At 37.7% G+C, this 22198-nt stretch overlaps 1 protein-coding gene across 1 annotated transcript in view; it reads right to left on the reverse strand.

Annotated features, from left to right (window-relative positions):
* The window catches only part of MTREX (Mtr4 exosome RNA helicase), a 49407-nt gene that overhangs the window by 25237 nt on the left and 1972 nt on the right, over positions 1–22198 (reverse strand). The window contains exons 3-15 of the mRNA XM_056325456.1: positions 21620–21686; positions 18811–18873; positions 18159–18271; positions 17161–17335; positions 16101–16191; positions 15622–15746; positions 14634–14732; positions 13770–13872; positions 13517–13648; positions 12265–12344; positions 10750–10860; positions 9604–9705; positions 8016–8141 (exon numbers count right to left, since the gene is read on the reverse strand). Of these exons, the coding sequence (XP_056181431.1) occupies positions 8016–8141; positions 9604–9705; positions 10750–10860; positions 12265–12344; positions 13517–13648; positions 13770–13872; positions 14634–14732; positions 15622–15746; positions 16101–16191; positions 17161–17335; positions 18159–18271; positions 18811–18873; positions 21620–21686 (1387 nt within the window). The remainder of the gene's footprint in view (positions 1–8015; positions 8142–9603; positions 9706–10749; positions 10861–12264; positions 12345–13516; positions 13649–13769; positions 13873–14633; positions 14733–15621; positions 15747–16100; positions 16192–17160; positions 17336–18158; positions 18272–18810; positions 18874–21619; positions 21687–22198) is intronic.

Genomic DNA, 22198 nt, shown 5'->3' on the forward strand with positions numbered 1-22198 from the left:
TGAGTTTAGCAAAGCAGAAGAAAATTTCAGAAAAATCGCTCAGTCGGAGGGAAATTGCTTTCCACAGACTGACCTAATAAAACTTCAAGTAACCTGTGATATTAACAAGCAACAACCACAAATAATGAATAATACCAGTTGGCTCAGTCCTACTGGCTCTGGAAAAGCCTGAGGTGAAGCTCAAGAGTGACTAACTATTTTACATGCCATATGGCACCCCATCCTACCACATTTTGGTTGCAAACATCACGAGAACTATTTGCTGTTCTCTTCCATCTGTTGGTTTGCATCATTATCCAGAAAACTGTGGCCCTGTTCATGACGGCATTTGAGTATCTGTTTCCCTTAGACCAGCTGAATTGTCTCCATAATTTCATGTTAAAATCTTGTTAACTTTAAAGATAGAAGTGAAGTAATTTCCTAAAATGAAGCCTGGAAAAGTTCTGCAGCTTCATAAGAACAAGAAAAGTTCGGCAGTTTACAATAAAAATAAAGATTTCACATATAAAATTATTTTTATGTGAATTTTAATAAAAGTATCCAAGAAGATGAGAATCCCACTGAACCAGCTAAAGTTACAACTTTAGATGAGAAAGAACATTATAGTATCCTCAAAACCATTAGTGACAATCTACTTCTTTAGATTTTCCAATGGCTCTTCCAACAACCGTTAGTGCCAACCTCCAGCTGAAGTCTATTTCTCTCACTAACTAAGCAAATTTCTCAAATCCTGAAGCATTTTTTTATTCTCCATATGAGTAAGCTTTAAGTGAAATCAAAGTACAATATTATAATCATACTTGTGTGTTAAGCTGATGTTTGCAGAGGGGCTGAAGGCTCACCAAAGACAGTCTCATTAGAAGACCTTGCCTGCTGTCTTGTGTGTAGTCCCCAACAAGATTAAATGGAAAGCTGTCAGTACTTGCTCACAAGTTAATCGGAAATAAACTGAAAGACCAGTTTGCTTCTCTAGAAACATCTTTAAAGCATTTGGGGAAAAGTAAATGTAAAATCTGCATACAGTGCAGTTTTAAAAGGGGTACAACCTGGACAACCAGCAGTACTAAAGATTTTGCAGTCTTTATCATAGAAGTGAAGTAGTAAGCATCATCATTCCATACCAATTTCAATACAGGCCACCACATTTTGCTCAAGAAAACATTACTCATAGTTACTGTGTCAGGACATCCTCTTGCAAAAGCCTGTGCTCCAATTCTGCCAAACACTGAACTAAACAACTGCTATGGTCTAGCCTGCATCTGACTGTACCTTGAGCTTCGTTACAGAGATTGTCAGCAGCTCCCTGTTCTTGCCTTCCATGACGCATAGCTAATAACCTTGCATGATCATACAGTAAAAATTCAGTACAGTTTGTAAGAGCAAAATGACAACTCAATGTAACAGAATCAATCTTACCATCTGAAAAAAAAAAGCCCATTCACTGGAAAGGTTTTCTATGTACTAGTCAAAGGAGATCATTTGAACAAAACCACACAAATAATTTTAAGAATATGATGTTAATGCATATGGGTATTTTAAAGAGTAACAGACTAAACAGTTTTGGACTGTCATAAATTTACCTAACAACAACAACAAAAAAAAGTGCCCCAAACCCCAAGCACTAAAATAGAACCTACACTTTTACATTGCGTGATTTTTAAAGTTTTACTATTTTTCAACCCAATTCAAGAGCATAGACACCTGTATTTACCTTAGAACACAGAAAGACCAATACAGGAGCAGACCCATGGCCTACTAGTCAACACTAGACAAGCCAAAAAAAGGAACAAGCATTCTCACAAAGATTAAGTGAGCTACTTCTGCATAAAACATTAACCAACGGTCTTCCTGAATTCTGATTTATCACAGTTTTTTATAGTATTATGTGACTAAGGCATTTCTCATGACCCAGGCAAGAGCTGTAGTTGCTTGTTACACTTTCTGTGTTAGAAATCCACACAAAATTACACTGGCGCCCAAGGCTTATTATTAATTCCCCTTGGAGACAGGTAGCCATGCTTATGCAAAAGTACTAAATTCCAGCAATTTTATCAGATAGCTACTGTTCCAGAAGCTTCCTCTTGTAGCATTGGAGCTTCTCATCACTGCCTCAGCATTTATAATCTTACATTTATTCCTGATCAGCATAAATTTATTTATTTTTATGTAAATACTGCTTTTCATGGTAACTAGAATTTTCATTATACCTCGGAGCCTGAAAGGAACAGCCGTATGTGATACACAGCAGATGATTAAAGCACAACCTAACTAATGATGCTGCCTCAATTATAAGGGAACCATGATTTGCCCTTTCAAAATCAAGAAACTTTCCAAAAACTGCACAGTGGTCATATGAGAGAGCCGTGCAAGCAGGCAGGAAGATAAGTATTAAACTGTCTGAATTGCTATCCTGTTTATTATTTAGTACAATAAAACAACCTAAGAGTCAAAATAAAATACAAAAAGACCAGATGGACGTCTAATAGCAGCATACAGGGCAAATAAGCACCATACTGCCAACTCCGTAAGTGAAGGCCCTGCCAAGAAGCCAGATGTAGCTAGTGGAGTATCTCCTACAGCTTGGCATCAGTGCACTTTATTTTCCATATGCAAATGACAAGAAAAGCATAATACTGTGTATTTTATCTGGCTAGATTAATATTTTCTTTTATTTTTTCAGTCCATCTAACTTCTGTGAGGGAGTAAGTAGACGCAAAGAACTGATACACTCAAAAGCCCACTTACATTAGCATATTTTCTCTACTTATACCAACATTCACTTCCATAACATAATTAGCTTAAGATTTTTGCCTTTCAGAGAAACACTGTTCAATAACTCTGTAGGAATACATGCTTGTAACATGGTCAAATTCCAGCTAGAGGGAATGCTGCTCAGTTTCAAAGGCCATCCACTTAGCATCAAAGGGAAGTTTTCTGCTTCCTATCTAAACTAACCTACCATAGCTGAAGATTTTAATTAAGGAAACAAATAACAATTTCGTATCACATACCTCTTAGTATTATGCAAATGTAAAAGTGTAATTTACTGTCATCAGAACACTATCCAACAGTGTTGTAAGCATTTAGCTTTAAAGATCTGTGCAAGTCACCAGTTTACTAACTATCCAGTGGTCAAATAAGTAAGTGCTAAGGATAAAAAAAAAAAACCTAGTTACGCTGCAGAAGACAAATGCATGTTACTGAGTTTAAGAAATATTTACAAATATGCCTCTTAAGAACTCCATCTAAGACCTGAACTTGGAACTTCAGTTGAAGTACTGTACACAATGGTGCAATGACACAGTTTGATAGCCAAACAGCACAGCTGCAGCAATACTGCTGATACTGAAACATACTCAAAGCTCTTAGTTCGCTAATCGCAGCGGTAGGCAGCTGGTAACATTATTCCTAGACGTTTTGCTCTAGTATTCAGTAACTGGTTTGGATCAGACATCATTGGGGTTGAAGAGCTATGATAAAAATGTCCTGTGTAAATGTCCTATCATTCTCAATATGGCTAATTTATTTCTTCTGAAGTACTCCCTATAAATCTTTAGCTTACCCTGCAGCTAAGCCACAATACTTCATGTGGCAGCAAACTACTACCACAAGACATGATCACGATCTTACTACTAACCGTCAGACACACTTAATAATGAATACAAAATATGAATATTCAAGAAATGTTAGTCTGTATACATCCTTGGCCTGCTTCATCATGAAATTTCTTATAAGTGTTTTGTATTTAAAAAGGAAATTAAGAAGTACTTTTCATGTTGTACTGCTCACCTTCTAAAAGATTATAAAAGCATGAAAAATTAATGGAATAAAATTATTTAGATCAGTGGAGAAGAATCAAGACATAATACAGGGAGCAAAAAAGCTGCCATTATTTTCCCCTTTTGTTTCCTATAATTCAAAAGGAGGAAAAAATAATCAAAGGGCTTATAGTTTCAATAAAGGAAATACTCTTTACAATTTCCTTAAAATCGATTAAAAAGGCCAGAGACAGTATCAAAAAAGTGATCTACTATTTCTTTTTTTGTCTTAATTCAGGCAGATTGAGTTCTATAGTTCTCAAACTACTGAACTTAAAACAATTTCTGAACAGTTGAGCTGACAGAGTAATGTCAAAAGTCTGAACATAAATAATTGAAACATAATTGTTATTAAGCTATTTACAATTATTTCAGACAAATTAACTTTTGGGGGATATTCTTTATAAACTATAGATTACAAGTAAACAAAATCAATGTTTACTTGTTACATGTTACAATGTTACAAAAAACCAAAAACACATAAGGAGTGTTCTCTCATTTTATATCTCCTGATGTTTAATTTTTCAGCTGTGAAAGTACAAATGTATAAAGTATTTCAAGAACTATGCCACAAAATTACAACTCATTTTACATAATCTTAAAAATTCACAAAAATCCAGTTAAAATACTTAGTACTCATACATCGCAAGAGATGTACCCATGCATTGTTTATGTAAACAAATAAATGTCCACTCCACTAAGAAAACAGAAATTGAATCAAGACTAAGAAATAATTTCAAAACCTAATGCTCCCATACATGAATAGTTTCAGTATTTTTGAAATTGCTTATTTTACTGATTTCTGGTTAGTTAGCCATAATGCAGCATTCACAAAAATTCTGACTTTGATAAGGTGAACATTCCTTGTGTATAACAGCAATTTAATGTATACATTTATTATGAATTAACAGGTAGCACTGACGGAGCAAGACACACATGAAAAAATCCACATCTGTGTAACTAACAGCAGGCATATATATGTTTCCCTTCGTTCTTCATCCCAAAATAGAGAAATACTGGCATCCAATTTTTTTTGGTAACGAATACACTTTTTATTAACATACCCTGATTGTGACTTAAGGCAATGTGGTAAAAATTTATTAAATTGACTACTTCTTATGAAAAAGTCTGTGGCTTTAATTAGGGATCGCTTAACTTGGACAGGGAGCTCAGGCAGCTCAAGGACAACTTCAATGAGCAGGTGGTATTTGCCTTGAGCCCCCTGAACCAGCAAGATATGAGCAGGACCATCCAGACAATAAATACTGTGTGCAGCTGTGTCATGGCGGTAACTCCACCATACTCGGATGTCTGGCCAATGTCCCTGTCATGTGTGAACCTTACAAATCATGAGATAGTGCACACCTGCACTTAGCCTAAAGTTAAAAGTTTACATATGCTAGCTGTAGAGGAATGAAGCTGGGTTAATTAACATCGATAACATACAGCTGTGGGCTGGCTTCAGGGGCGGTGGGTCGGCTGATGTAGACCAGGTGCAGCTGTGGCTGGTTCTGTTAAGGGGTTGGGCAGCCAAGGAAGAGACAAGGCAGAAGCAGAGAGAAGAGAGAGAACACATGCCCGGGATGAGGAGAGACTAGGAGAAGGCAGCAGAGGGACTGGCATGAGGAGTATGTTGGTATGAGATGGTAAAAGGCCTTGTTGCAGCCCGCTAGTTTAGAGAGTGCTGTGACAACTGATGCCCCGTGTGAGGCCCTTCAGATTATGAGACTGAGTGTACTGAGTGATGGCTGTGCTGGGGGATGTCTGAACTTCTGAACAGCGATGGTGGTGCCCAACATAGCGGAGACAGGTGGGGATAGCCTGCGATCCAGATCACGTTGACATAGGCAGGAAAAGCCTGGGGATCTGGATCAGATGCCAGTAAAGATGAGCCGTTGGGGTCAAAGAGAAGGAAGCCTGACTGCCGTGGAGTTAAGAGACTGAGGGTAACGGGCAATAGCAGTGGAGTACATGGCCAGACATGGCAGCAGCCCACAGCAGTGGTGGGTCCTGAGCGGGTCTGGCCACACAGCGATGATGGCTGTGCCGGGGGAAGGCGTGGGAGCAGCACGGTGCTGCGGGCAGCTCCCGCCATTGCTGCTGAGCCTGGTGGTATTCTTGCTGGTGTTTACGTGCTCATTGAAGGTGTCTCCAGTTGTAAAAAAAATGAGTGACCACAAGATGCGGAGAAGCTTGTTGGAACATGGAGTAATGTATTAGTGCTGTATTCTAAATCTGCTGTTGAAAGCTCATTCAGGTTACTGTCCGGTGTGACCCAAGAGGTGAAAAGACGAGGCAGTAAGTTCATCAGAATCCCACTCTGAAGAAAACAAAATCCCAGATTTCAAGAAAGAAGATGAGAAGAAAGATGATCAGCCCCCAGAAGCTGAAAAGCCCAAGATAAAATTGAAGAAGGGATATGTGTATAAGTTCAGGGACAAATTGTCTGGACTGCATGAGAAGTTTATTTGTGAAAAACTTGTGATGATTGTTAAATACAGAAGGCATGAAATGCTAAGAAGAAAAAAAAGAGTTCAGGGACAAGCTGCCTGGACTGTATGAAAAGTTTATTTGTAAAAAGGTTGTGATGATTGTTAAAAACATAAGGCATGAAATGTTAAGAAGACAAAAAAAAGGGGGGGCGGGAATTGTAGAGGAATGAAGCTGGGTTAATTAACATTGATAATACACAGCTGTGGGCTGGCTTCAGGAGCGGTGGGTTGGCTGATGTAGACCAGGTACAGCTGTAGCTGGTTCTGTTAAGGGGTTGGGCAGCCAAGGAAGAGAGCTGCTGAGGAAGGGAGAGGAGGAAGAAGCAGAGAGAAGAGACAGAGCGTACCCTGGATGAGGAGAGACTAGGAGAAGGCAGCAGAGGGACTGGCATGAGGAGTATGTTGGTATGAGATGGTAAAAGACCTTGTTGCAGCCCGCTAGTTTGGAGAGTGTTGCGACAGCTAGGTGTGTAAACAATTAGGGTTTTTTTACTGAGTTTAAAGGTGGGCAAGCTCCAGGACTGGGCCAGAAGCCTCACCTACAGGTGGACACACAGCACAGGAATTTTCCCAGTTACTCCTGGCGCTGGCTGCAACGGAGCTTCCCAGCCAAAGTGGGCCTGGATGATGTTAAGGTGGTAGCTGGTGATGTATCCTTTTCTTCACTCTGTAATGCTTTGCAGTAATGATTTCATGCTTTGCTCCTACTGCTCTTTTATCACATTGTGCTGTTTCCTTTTCGCTTGGTGTCCAGTCAACCAGCAAAACAGGCGATTCCCACAATTTAAACAAACTTTAACAGTACCATAAGTGCCATTTTAACACAAATGACCTGCTACTTGTACCAAGGCTACAAGCTCCTGAATAGCATGCAGAGAACACCTCCAAGTTTTCAATTTTAACGTGTGTGCACAACTAACATAAGCAACCTAAGCTAGGCAACACGCACACCAGAATATATGCTTCCTTATGGTTATTTTTGCCATGGAATTTAAACAGAAGTGTAGTGAGTGCAATGCTTCACATTCCAGTTCTAAAGCAAGAGGGTATTACTGTAATAATCTGTAACACCTTCCATTACAGTTTGGGGAAGCCTTATTATCTAATGCCCATCTCAACCGCAAGAGTGTTTTTTTTTAGCCTCTTTATTTCCAAACCTCAAAGTTTCCTATAAGCACTATTATTTTCTCCATAGTTAATTTTAGCTCACTGACAGCCATCTCACTCTTCTTATTTACCATATTTATCTTATTTTTTGCATAACATTGTCCAGTTTGTCTATTACACTGAAAAGTACATTAACCAAGTTTTACTTCACCACAGAACTAAGCCTTTAATAATTCTTGTGAATGCTCAGCAAACCTTTTCAAGTTCAGCAATATCCCTGAACTGACTGCTGTCAGCAAGAAACAAACAGAACTCTGCAGTGGTAGTGATATCACTAGGAAACAGGATATAATTCTACCTCTCCTGCCTGAGAACCCTTTTATACAGAGAAGGATGATAACAGTCTTCTAATTTTGTTTCACAACAGAAACTCCTGCTTTAATGAGAATTCAGTGAAAGCCCATACTCGTTTTAGGAGCTGTCATCTCCCACCTGCATGATCTAACTACTTTTTTTTTCTAGATAGGTAATTTTGCATTACTCGAATAAGCATAACCTTAGTGGAGAGGATAAAAAAAAAAATCATCTTCTTTCCTACCTTCAAAAGCTGCTTGCCAATTGTTGGACTCATTTTTTCATCCACCATAAGAATTACTATTCCTCTGTCATCCATACCTCGGCGTCCTGCACGACCTGACATTTGAATGTATTCACCTGAGGATATCTAGGATAACATGAGAAAAAGAAAAAAATTAACAAATATTAGAAAAATTGCAAGAACATATAAAGTGCTATTTACAATTATACAGTAAATGACCGTGATGTGTACTAAGACATGAACTTTTGACATGTTGAATTCATTACTCATAAGCCGATTATTAAACTACTAGGAAAAATCCATGACTATGAAAAATGTATGTCAGCAGCTGAAGTTATCTAATGCTCCCATAGCTACAATAATTTCCATAGCACAGTGCGTCATTTTAATAAACATAAAACACATTTTACTAATGTCTTATGTGATGGAAGGTTGCTGGGCATGGTGGAGATTTATTAAAATATATTATACATCTTCAAGATACTCACAAGGCACCTTCACCATCTTCAAATAATACTATCACTTCATTTGATCGATTCAAATGTATCATTAAAACACTGATACCTAGCAAGAGCTGCCGTATTCTTATGCCTACTAACCATGAAACTGAAGAGGTTATAAAGAACTGGGACATGGACAAAAGCCAGCTGTAACCGGCTCCCTTTGTCTCCATAGGTTATAAAAGAGGGGGTCATGTCATCTGTGGAACCTGCATTCCCCACAACTTCCTGAGTTTCACTTTAAGTCAAATCTCAAAAACTACTTAAGTCAACCATGCTGTATCATTTTTAAAGCAGGAGTTCCACATATCTGATAGCTCAAAGGTACCTCATTCTCACATACATCTTAAGGGCATGCAATCAGACTGAATGAATCATGAAACTGAACAGCCTAAACTAAGACTGAAGAGATGTTTACCTCACAATGTACAAGTCAAGTCACTCATCCTGTTTATCTCAATTTTCCTGGCTCTGAAAGATGAACCATGACACTCATCTATGAAGTTTTGCTGTGATGACTTGTACACCCTTATTACCATTTACATGTGATTCACATAGCTGGTTTTAACATTTAAAACTTTAAAACTATTTGCTTTCCAGCAAACAACCTCTCTCTCCTTCACCCATTTCTGTCTTTCTGTGCGCTACCCAAAATAGTCTGCTGTAACAGATCAATACTCTCCAGAGGTAAATGATCTCTTTTCTTGAGTCTGCCAAAACCTAAAATTTAGTCATCATTATGATATGATACTGAGCCCAATTATTCCCCACACTCCTCTGACACAGAAGAAAACAACTGGGTCTCACAGTTTTGGACAAGTTGTAAAGAAGTCTTAGTCTAATCCAATGTTTACTGCTAACCTGTTTGACACCCTTTTGCTGTATATATTAAAATAAATAATTTCATGCATAATCTGAATACTCTTCAAGAATTTGTATGCTAATTATGAATGAATTAGTGAACAAAGATTTCTGAAAGAAAAAAATGTATTTACTACATTGAAGTGGGTAAGTCAAGAGTAAATTTAAGGCTAGTAAGGTTTAAATAATGCAATTCATTTATTCAACAGAACCTGTTTTTCACTTACCCATCGGAAATCTTTTCCGTCAAATTTGCTGGCACTCGTAAATAGCACAGTCCTGGCTGGCATATTAATTCCCATAGCAAAAGTCTCTGTTGCAAATAAGGCCTAAACAAACAAACTAAAGTTAAGCAAGCAAAACCAAAGGCTCTTAAGCAAATGTGCAAATAGTCAGAAATCGCTACACAAAACCTCTCCAGATTTTACTACTTATATACAGTGAACATGGGAACATACGTGCATTCAATAGCTAAAAACTGGACCAGAAACATTCTTTCCCCCTGCCCTTATTTCCTCTGGGAAAATGTAAAAACTAGTTATATGGGACCATGTAAAAGACTCAAAGGAAAAACACAAGGGGTGCAAATTATATTAATGAAAAATAATTGTTAATTTCCAAAAAATTTCCCCCCAAACCCCCAGAACTTTCATCTAAAGTCAGATTTTTCTGAATGTATGTGTATTAGGGCAACCAACAAGCAGCTTGGTTAATGTCTACAGTCGTTTATAGGAGCAAAATACATCATAAAATTGTGGAAGAAAATATTAAAAGTTAGATACTGCAAATATTAATACTTTAGAATAAAACCTGGAACACTTAAAACTAAAGCTGTAATTGTGCACTAACACATCTTTCTCCTTATAGAGGAGACAAAACCCCACATGAGGTTCAAGAATTGTTTTTTAGGGTTTTTTCAGATAAAGGTGGAGGCATTTATGCAAGTATTTGCATTTTTCAAGGGAAGGGAGCTGAAATCAATTACATGAATTAAATCTGTGCCATTGGAACAGCCACATGCTTCCAGAGGTGCTGTGTGCATTTGCAGAACCAGGTACGCAGATCCACAAAATGGGGACTTCCCTTCATGTATCTGTAGCTCTTCTTGAAATTGCCTACTTACTGGTCCACACAATGTTAAAACAATTTTTTTTATAAGTACTAAGCTTTATGCTTCCTGCATTCAAGACACAAAGCGTTTTTCAGTTTGCCATGTGTACTGACTCTTTCACCTTTTTCAGTCAAGGAGTCGTCAAGATCTCCAGTATAATACTAGTGTACGTTCTGAGCTAAGACATACTTCTCAGTTTTTCAGGATTACTGACTGTGGATTCACACAGAGAAAAACTTAAATGTGGACATAAAATACATACCTTTATTAAGCCCTCAGAGAAAAGAATTTCTATGGTTTCTTTTAAGATAGGAAGCAGACCGCCATGATGGATACCAATTCCTCGCTTCAGAAGAGGAAGTACGTGCTCAACCTGGGAATAAACATACAAAGACCGGTAAACAAATTTTAATATTCGTTACTAAAAATTAAAATCTCTATAGAAAACCTCAACACTGCCCTTAGTGCTGATATAATTCATTACGTCCCGATTTTAAATACAATAAATACTCCTCCAATATTATTTTCCAGTTAGAACTAGGAATGATATGAAGGGTAAATCAGAGACCAATCTTTTCAGCAGACTAGTCTTAAATTTGCTTAGGCCAACTGTGAAGCTATGCCCAAATTTACACATGCAGTTAGTATTTAAATCTGTCTCTATTAAAAAAAAATGCCTCATTTAGAATCAGTTTTGGAAATAGTGATCCTGGTATGAATGAGATACTTTGTTTCAATTTTAGTTGTACTGATTTCATTTATTCCTATGTGCTGTAGGACAGTAATTCAGCACCTATGCCATACAATGCAATTCAGGCTGTAAATGACTGAATTTATCTCTTAAATTCTAAAAACATAATACTTCAAACAAATAACTATATAAATTTAGCTTTGTCTCTGCTTTTTTCTTTCAAAACAAAGATTCTCGCTAACAATCTATTAACACTTCGTTACCACCCCAAACCTATTTCTGAGAATACACTTTTGAGTTATCATGGTCCACAGAGTCCAAAACAGATTACTTTGATACAGTGCCACTGTTACAAACTTACTGTAAAAAGACAGCACATAACACCTTATATATTGATTTTTTTCAAGTTCACAAACAAAACAAGTATGTGAAATCTGAAGTGAGTAGGCAAGGCCAAAAATTAAATGGTTGGGTTTTTTTTCATGGACAAATTGCCATGCTCACAACAAAGATCACTACACTAAGCAATTATGGACACAAATAAATAAAAAGTGGGAAGAAGTTAATAGTTGTAGTATTTGTTACAAAACTACTGAATCCTATAATATCCTGTCCATTTGGAAACTTGTATTTTCCCACTGTAAAGATAGTCACTGCGCGTGGTCATTATACAATAAATTAGAATGCAGATACATCAATTCAACAATTTGAAAGGCTCAGCAGTCAATACTTCTAAACTGCATACTGCACTCTCGTTTGAACTATTTCCAGACAGTTTTAACCCAGAGATACCTCTTTATAAGCCCTTATGTTTACTTAAAAACTTTATTAGAAAGAACATAAAACACAGGTAGGAACTCCATGGTTAATTTTGGCATGTGTCATTCACTGGAATCACACAGATAGGAATTGTAATCACTGAGTCCTAATTCACAATGCCAAGGAACAATGAAAGAGATATTAAAACCCAAGGAGATGAATAAGAACATCCAGTTTATGATTTCTGTACGCACTATTAAAGACCCACAGGCTCAAAAGTTGCAGAGAACAGGACAGCAGCAGCTACACCTACTCAATCTCACTCACCTGAGGAAGCTTTTTATCTTCATCTGAGAGACAATCAATTGCATTATTGAACACTTCTTCAACCATCTTTTTTTCTTCATCTAAGAAGGCAATTTGTAAGTTATTACAAAATCTAGAAGGCTAATACCATATGTAAATAAAGTGTTACCACATTCTAATATTTACAAGAAGTTTACAATAAAAATAGTGTGGAAGAGTGAAGTCAGCACAAAACCACCCACATTGAATCAAGACTTGAATGCAAGCCTGAAGGAGCCTAACAGTAACCAGCAGTAGATGCTCAGGGAAAACAGAACAAACCTTGCAGAATAATCCAAACTTCAGCTATTTCCAAGCTTGGGATTTCTGAGTTTTATGTACTTTTATTTCGTAAACTTCCCTGTTTCTCTTCTACATACTATTCCCTGTCTGCACAGATACTGAGGTTTCTCCTTCTCCCTGTTGATTCCCGAAGTTTACACTCTTTCTACTTAAGTAATACAAGTATGAAGAATATGTATTCAAAGGTATGATTGAAGAAAATATAAAAATGCATTTCTGCACTTCTGCCAATCTTTACATTTTCTGACAGAAACAGCTGCATTATTTTGCAACACTGAACCAGAATGTGCAAATACCAGAGCAAGTAAGGAAGCAAGAACCCTGAACAGTTCACAAACATGAAATGTTAAGTTGCTTTACAACAAATCCCTTATTTTTGTTACAATTCTTAACATTTCTGAGAAGCAATGTATTAAATCTATTTTACAAGCTTGGCCTTAATGCAAAATGAAAAAGTCTTCTTTGTTTACCTTTTGGGTTTTTGAGGACAAGGTGGAGGAAGGGAACAAAGAAAACTGGATTGGATAGTTGAGAAAGAACAGTCTAGTGGTTTGTTATACAGTTGTTTTGACTTCCAGAAAATAGTCTTTTTTCTAATGGACATAACATGAACATTCTGGGAAATACATTTGTTATGATCAGTCTTCTCCCATTACAGATAGAATTTTCCAGGAACTCTTGGGCTATTATTACAGTGAAAGAGGATTTTTGAGAAAGAAATAAAGTTTAAAATAGAGGAACAATTCAACATTTTGATGGTCAAGTACTTTTTGTGCACCAACACTCTCCTACTGAAACTAGCATGATGTAATGCACATTTTTCATTTGTTTTTACACAAAAAGTCCCAAAAGAAACAGAAGTAACTAACCAGAATAACATTTCACATCAAACCACAATTGTGAATAAACCTGTATTTTTATTTATCTGTACCTGTATTGAAATCTAACTTTGTCATCTGAAGTGCATAGGCTTCACAGTCTTTCTTACTGAAGCTGAAAATAATGACAGGTTGGAAATTCCTTTCCATGATCATCTTCACAATTTTAAAAACATTTGAAGGACCTGCAGAGAAATTATGTTAATTTAAATGTCAATTTAGGAAAAAAGTATCTTATGGAATAACTGAGACACAAGCACAACTTTGTTGTATTATACATTACTTTAGAATGTGATTCAAACTCACCTTTTGTTCCTCCTTTCCTGCCTCTCTGGTCCCCTTTTGCTAGGTCTCCTGCATCTCTAAGTACTTGCATTGCTGTATTAAAATTATCTTCTCTGAAATCTCCCTAGATACAAAACACAACTTTTGTAAGCAATTACTTCTTACACAGTTCACTTAAAAATGCTTAGTGCTTTGCATAGCCAGTACCATTACCCTATATTTACAGGCAGAAGCTAGCAGCTGAGTTTACTAGGTCAATGTCACAGCTCAGAATTACATTGGTGGCTCTGAAGCTACTGCTCTTTGTTCTAACCACCAAATAATCAACCATGGTAGACCTGCTAACTGACACAATAGCAAAACTAACTTTTAGGAATGTCTACAGGAAACTACACTGCCCAATAAAGACCTAGCTTCAAGTGCAGTACTGTTTATGGCATTAGCTACTGCTACTGTGCAAGCCAGTATGAATTTTAAACAAGATCTTACTTCACCTAAAACTACAAAAATATTTTGCCCCCTCACCTGAAGTAAAATTTAAACACTACTACATTTTCTTTTGAGTGAGAAACAGTTAAAGAAACATTGGCTACTTCATAGATTTACAAAAAGCAGCACGCACTTTGGAAAACAAGGCAAGGATGAGGGCACTTAAGGTATCTCAGCAAAATACTACTCAGCTGACTACACCACATTAGACAGTAAAACCAATCTCTTCTATAAGACTCCAAAAATCTAACAGCAATTTAGAGATCACTGTTGCCCATTTGTACCTCATTTGAACACAAACATCCTTTGTACAGCCAATCCAAATCTGGCTAGAGATCAAACGCGTGACTGATATGCAAGGAAAATGATCTTTCCAAAAACCTGAATATTCCTTACATTTTCATCAACAACCAGATGGAGTCCATCTCCTCCTGCTGGGAATATATAATGCTGCAGTGGAGTGGGTCGATAGTCAGTGTAAATCACATGGCAAGGCTATAAAGGAAGAACAGCATACACATAAATAGTTAATGTTTCTCATTGTATTGTAAATTGTTTCTAATTGTATTGTAAAAATGCTTGATGGAAAATCCAATACATTATTATTAAAATAGATCTTTCTAAAAGCCAGAAAGTAAGAACTCACAGAAACTAAGGTAAAAAAGTTTCTTTCACGAACACTGATTTTGTCCTAATGACACTGCTTATGAAAATGAAAGTTTGCAAATCCTTTAAAGGAACACAGGTTGGCTACAAAAAGTATTTCTTGTGATCACAAAATGGAAGGATAGTTAGTATGTCCTTCTATATTATTACACAGACTCAAAATCATAGCATCTTCTAAAACCAGAGGAAAACCTGCTAATTTCTATTCTGTAAAAAAGCCTGCAGTATTTCTTACACCACCTAAAAAAGGCAAACAGTCGACTTTTGAAATCATTTAAGTTTTTAATGCATGGAGAAAGCTTGTTTAGAAAAAAAAAGAAACCAAACACTTCCTTTAAATCATTAAATATTATCCACATGGCCTTTTTAGAGCTCTTCAGACAAATTCTCTAAATAACCTCTTATCAGCCCTCTGAAAAATCACCGTACATTCATTGTGTTTCAGCATTCAGCATGTTTGTTAAAATCAAGCTCGTGTCTGAGTAAGTGCGGAAAATAAACTTTAAAGAAATAGCTTTAATCTTGCCATTTAGAACTGACAGCCAGTACAGATGCAAAAGTGAGGAGTACAGCTGGAGAAACCAGGAGTGATCTATACCATCATTTATAAGCAATAAGATGATGACTAAATGCTCAGAAGCTCAATTCTCAAAACCAAAGAGACAGTATTATGCCACATGACAACAAGGATAGAGGTACAGCACATCACAAACATTACCTGTTTGTGAAGATGGCAGATCCATTCAGCAAACTGACGGGCATTTGGAATAGTTGCAGAAAGGAACACATAATGAACATTGTCAGGGAGCAAAATAATTGTCTCTTCCCAAACCACACCGCGTTCTGAAAATGGAAAAGTCACATAAGAAATTTACATGATTAAAGCCTATTTTTCAGCTCTGAAGCCAAAGAACAGCATGCTTAAAGACAAAACAGAACCTAAAAAAATCCTCCCCTACACAAATGGGATATATCAAATGCCTTCAAAGTGGCTTTTGCCTTGGCAAACAAAATGCAGACTGTGATATACAATAACTCTCATATATACATTCAGTAGAAAACAAATCCTGAATGATTTATGCACAAAGACGATTGATTTTAACAGAAAGAATAAAGATTTAATTCTTCATAAGAAAAAAAAATATTCTTAGGAAAAAAAAGATTTCTTAAAAAAAAAAAATCACACATTTAGGATACCTGGATCTCTCATATAGTGAATTTCATCAAAAATAACCCACGCAACCTCTCGCATAACCTCAGAACCTCTGTAGAGCATACTTCTCAAAATCTGGAAAAGGAAAGAAAGACTAAGATCCATCACATGAAATAACAAGTCATATGTTACCGAAATGTAAGAAACTGCCAGAATTTTTGGTTCACATTTACATGCAATATGAAAGCTTATTTTGCAAAAAAACTTAAAAGCATGTAAAGACCAGCTGTGAGATGCTTTCCAAGTTGATTCCAATCTAACATATCTCATGATACGAGATGAACTGGTTTCCCTGCAAGTACAGTGAAGGAATATGCACAAAAAGACCACTGTTTTCTTCCCAGCCTCCATGTGGCAGTGTATTTGTTACAGGTCTACAGATCTACTTCTGCCAAGCCACCTTCTTCCCTCACCCTAAGAGATAACCTCTCTGTGATTAATAGGAAATCTTTTGTCAGAAATCAAGTCATCCTGTCTCTCCACCCAATCTTCCCCTACCACAGTTTTCTCCTTAAGACTATACTCCTGTGAGGTCAAGACAGAAAAATTCCAAATCATGGCTGGACAGATATCTGCAACAGAAATATGACAAAAACGTGCCAACGGTACTTTGTTACCTAAGGTAAATGCTATATATTCCTGGAGTACTAGCGTCTAGCATGAACCATTCAACTACCACTCAATGATTTCCCTCTCCTCATTTTGTTTCCCTAGAACAAATTCAGTAAATCTGACTGACTTTCAGTACTTCACATCTAACCAAAGAAAACTCAGTGTCTTGAGCATTCAGGAAATTAAGTTATGCCTTTCTCCATGTAAGAATGAAAGTTCTTGACTGACAGTCCAAAGCATGAATTTACAGAGATTGACATATTTTTTCCAATAACCCAAAGTTAAAACATTAAAGAGAGGCATAATGAACTCTGTAACATCTTCTATACTAATTGGGCTAACAGTAACTTTTATCTTTTAGTATCAGACCTTCTCAGTCAAAAAAGAATAGAAGAAAACACAGACAGATTAAGAATTAACGTCTGATCTTACCTCTGTTGTCATTACCAGACAAGAAGCTGTAGGATTAATAGTGACATCTCCAGTCATCAAACCAACATCCTGAAATTCTTCATACATCTCACGGTACTTCTGATTACTCAAAGCTTTAATTGGACTTGTAAATATCACACGCTGTTTCTCCCTCAAAGCCAGGGCAATTGCATACCTGTATTGAAACATTGTACATATTAAAGTTGTCAGGAAGACATTCAGAGCATATTACTTTCCTCTAATCCTCTGCTTAAAAACATAAAATAAAATATGCAATTTAGAACACCAGTGGAACGATATGAAGCATCTCATATCTAGATTATTAAGTTCAGTGCCACCTGAACTACGTATGCCTCTTTGGAGATTGACATATCATTGACAACAAGTTAACTGAAGTTTTTGGACATCAGAGCGCATCTAGTTTAATCTAAAAATCAAATTATCACTGTCTTATGACAAATTATTATTATCTGAACACAAGCTCTAATAAACCTGCAAGTACATTTCACTTCTCACCTCAGGTCAGCAAAGCCATTCCACTGTCAGATCAAACCCTGACAAAAACCATATACTATCTTTTAAACATTTCCTGCCCAGTAAACACAAATTTGCAAATTAAATCAAATCAGCACTTCTGACAAAGCAAACACACAAGAAACTCCTTATTAGTTAAGGCCAGAAGCTAGAAAACAAAGGTATTTTTTCTGAATTAACGCAAAATGGTATTGCAAAAACTTAACTTTCAATCTATAGAATATCTTAATAAAACAAGATTGTTTAAGCCTAAAGGTAAGCTTAAACATGAATTAAGCCTTTCACTATCCACTGAATATGAAAGAAGTAATTTTTATATTCAAGAGTAGTCAATTCCATTCTAACATACTAATGGTCCAAACTTTGTATCAAGAAACTGAGACACAACAACAACTGATGGTTCAACAAAATGACACAACAAACCACACCATTCTCTTGTGAGAGCTTGTCAGAAAACTACTTACTCTGCACAAACAGTTTTACCAGCTGACGTATGAGCCGACACTAACACAGACTGGTTATTATCAACACAAAGAATAGCTTCTCTCTGAAAGGCGTCAAGAATAAACGGATACTCCTAAAAAGAAAGCAAGAAAAAGCATTACATAATTTTAGCACAAACAGTAACCTACATCTAATTAATTCTGTGACTGATGTAGTGTTCAAATTACAGGCAGAAATAAAATACTATAGATATTTCTAACTTCAGCTGATCTTAACTCAGTATTTTACAATGACTTTGCATTCAAATCATTTTATCTGATACCACTCCTAAGATCTTTGCTTATGTCTTGCCACATCAAATTAAAATCTTGCTCTGATGACTGAATTTTCTCCGATTTACTAATTTAGGAAGAGAAACTACAAGGTACAATTGAAGCCACCACCCATGTAGAATAGAACTGAAATCACAACAGCCTATCCACTCCATTCAACTGCACCATTTCACTCTACTAAATTTACAATACAGAAACAACTGTCTTACAACAGGCCATCTTTTCATGACAATCTTTTCCAAGATACTTTATGTACTGATAAAGTATATAATTTTCCCCTCTACCATCATCTACTGCCTAAAGCATATGCAAAAAGAAAAAGAAATGCAATCTATCATACTTTTGCAGCTTTTCCAGTTCTTGGCTTCAAACCTGTGAAGTCTTCATCTGCTGGAAGTGCAACCTATAAAATACATTTTAAATAAAAACAGTTGTAGCATTCATAGTGTCCACTCCAGTGTCAAGGCATGCTATGAAGAGCTGGGCCAAGAGATGGGAAGTGCATGAAAACTAATCTGAATTTCTATTACCCTGTTTCTGTGAGCTCATGTGTCAAGGCTTCCTTCCTTCCTCTCAGTTTTTCAGCCAACATCCCTATTCTCCTGCCCCAACAATGCTCCTTCTCTCCCTTCTCTGATACTCCCTACTGACTTGTGTGAAATATTTCTACTTCACCTACCTTGGAACACTAGCTCTTCAGGCCGAGACACAGTCATGGCTTCTGGCCGACGGACATTAAAAGCAATTACTCAGCTCACATTGGTAACACTCCCTTTCCAAAGACAACATATTTATACAGGTAAAGTTCCTGTTCCTGGCCATTATTTAACATTCAATCATACTAAGTATTTAAGCTCTCTTCAGTTAGTAAGTGATGGCAAATGTCTACCAGACATCTCAAGATTACAACAATTCTACAGATGCATGGCTTTAGAACCTGTACCATCAAGAGTAATGAATTTCCTTCACTGCAAAGGTCTAATCCAGGGGTCCTCAAACTACGGCCCGCGGGCCCGATACGGTCCCCCAGGGTCCTCAATCTGCCCCCGGTATTTACAAGACACCCCCCCCTCGCCGGGGGTTGGGGGGGGAACCAAGCAGCTGCAGATGACTGCCTGCCACTTCATCTGCGCGCCGGCCCCTGTTAGAAGTTTGAGGACCCCTGGCTCTAATCCTACAGGGTCCTTGAATGCGACCCTAATTAACTTGAGCTAGTTCTGGAAGACAGCACAGAAAAGAAAACAAGCATACAAGTACAAAGAAGTTAAAATTTACATATCTAATTCTCATAGAAATGTCTTCTGATAATAATCTTTGGATGAAAGATGATTTTAAAAAAAACAGCACTAATATTTCTGATTTCTCATATTTAAAATTGTATTTAATGTCTAGTAACACAATTTGAAAATGAAGTTTTCATTATTTTGCTTTTACATAAAAGATCTTTTTTCCCTTGTTACCAAAACGTAATTTTAAGCAGTGGTCGGTCTTACATGAAAGCCTTTCATTCTTGAACCAGAATAGCTAAATATCTCAACACACTACTTCACACTTAGATCGCACTATGAACACAGACCTATTTTAATAGCCAGTAGGTTTTCCTCAACAACAGTACTCACAATGTGCTTGGTACCTTTCAAATATCGAAACCTATCAACATCATCGAGTCTTTCACAATGACTCATTTTATTGCAAGTATTCAAACTACTTCTGATAAGAGATACTGTTAATTTTTCAGGTGCATTTTGTGCATGCTTACTGCCAGGTACAGATCTCAAACTCTTCACAAGTCTGTTCCATCTTAAATACAATATGAAGTAACGTATCAGCATGTAGAAAGGCTCTACAGAGGGATCTAGACAGGCTGCACCAATGGGCCAAAGGCAATTGTAGGAGGTTCAGCAAGGCCCAGTGTCAAGTCTTGTACCTGAGTCACAACAACCCCATGCAATGCTACGAGCTTGGGGCAGAGCAGCTGGGGGGAAAGGGCCTGGGGGGGCTGGTCGACAGCCCGCTGGGCAAAAGCCAGCAGTGTGACCAGGTGGCCAAGAAGGCCAAGAGCATCCTGGCTTGTATCAGAGACAGTGTGGCCAGCAGGACAAGTGACATGATCGTCCCCCTGCACTGGGCACCGGTGAGGCCACCCCTTGAATCCTGTGTTCAGTTTTGGGCCCCTCACTGCAAAACGGATGTAGAGGTGCTGGAGCGTGTCCAGAGACGGGCAGTGAAGCTGGTGAAGGGTCTGGAGCACAAGTCTGATGAGGAGCAGCTGAGGGAACTGGGGGTGTTTAGCCTGGAGAAAAGAAGGCTCAGAGGGGACCTTATCACTCCTCACAACTACCTCAGAGGAGCTTGTGGTGAGGTGGGTGTCAGTCTCCTCTCCCAAGTAACAATCTAGGACAAGAGGAAACAGCTTCAAGTTGCACTAGGGTAGGTTTACACTGGATATTAGGAAAAACTTCTTCACTGAAAGGGTTGTCAAGCATTGGAACAGGCTGCCCAGGGAGGTGGCTGAGTCACCATCCCTGGATGTGGCACAGTGTAGATGTGGCACTTAGAGGCACTGTTTAGGGAGACTTGACAGTGTCAGGTTTACTGCTGGACTCTATGATCTTAAAGGTCTTTTCCACCCTAAACGATTCTATGATAGACTAAGTACAAGTACAATGAACAACTGCCAGTAATACATATGATTCTACACATTCTATGAGGAAAGGCTGGAAATAACATATAATTCTACGAATTCTATGAGGAAAGGCTGTTTAGCCTGGAGAAGACTGAGAGGGGATCTCATCAACATCTACAAAATCTTAAGGGTGAGTGTCAAGAGGATGGGGCCAGCCTCTTTTCAGTGGCGCCCAACGACACAAGGGTCAATGGGCACAAATTGAAACACAGGAAGTTCCATCTGAACATAAGAAAAAACTGCTTTTCTTTGAGGGTGACAGAGCTGGAACAGGCTGCGGTATCTCCTTCTTTGGAGATATTCAAAACCCACCTGGCTGCAATTCTATGCAAGCTGCTCTAGGTGACCCTGCTTTAGCAGGGGATTGGACTAGATGGTCTCCAGAGGTCACTTCCAACACCAGCCATTCTGTGATTCTGAGAAGCAAACCTATACTTTTCATGTGCATTTTCACTGCACTCACCTCATGTGTACAGCCTTCAACAGTTTCCACAGCTTGCACCTTTACTTGAGGCATCAGGTCTGCCAGACTGAAAACACATGAGTTAGGATTGCCAAAAAGGTATTTAAAAAGCCTGTTTTCTTTAAAAGTGTGAAAATGTTGAACTTCACCTCTACTTTAACTGCAATGTTAAAAAAAAGATGCACAAACATGAAATGAACAGCTTACAGAGGCTAATACCAGGACTAGTACTTGTAAGAGTTAAAATTTTGCTACTACGTAAATTTGAGTTAGCTCCTGTTTTGGGATTTGTAACATCTTAAAACTTGCACCATAAAACATCACTTATATTGCATTTGAAGTTTTCTGATTAAGTGTGGACTTTTTCTCAACACACACCAAAGCAAAATTCGAGACCCATATTCTTGTTACTAGTCAGGCCACCCAATAACATCAGCCTGAAGCATCCTGACCAGCTGCCTAAAGACAGGACCCCCCACTTTTCCTTACTAGTCCCTTCTCTCATGGCAACAAGAAGAGGCTAGCCTTTCACTGCATAAAATAGTGGATTTTTCTGACAATTTTAACATTCTTAGTAAG

The sequence above is a fragment of the Falco biarmicus genome, chromosome Z (genome assembly GCF_023638135.1).
Source record: "Falco biarmicus isolate bFalBia1 chromosome Z, bFalBia1.pri, whole genome shotgun sequence".
Taxonomy (NCBI): domain Eukaryota; kingdom Metazoa; phylum Chordata; class Aves; order Falconiformes; family Falconidae; genus Falco; species Falco biarmicus.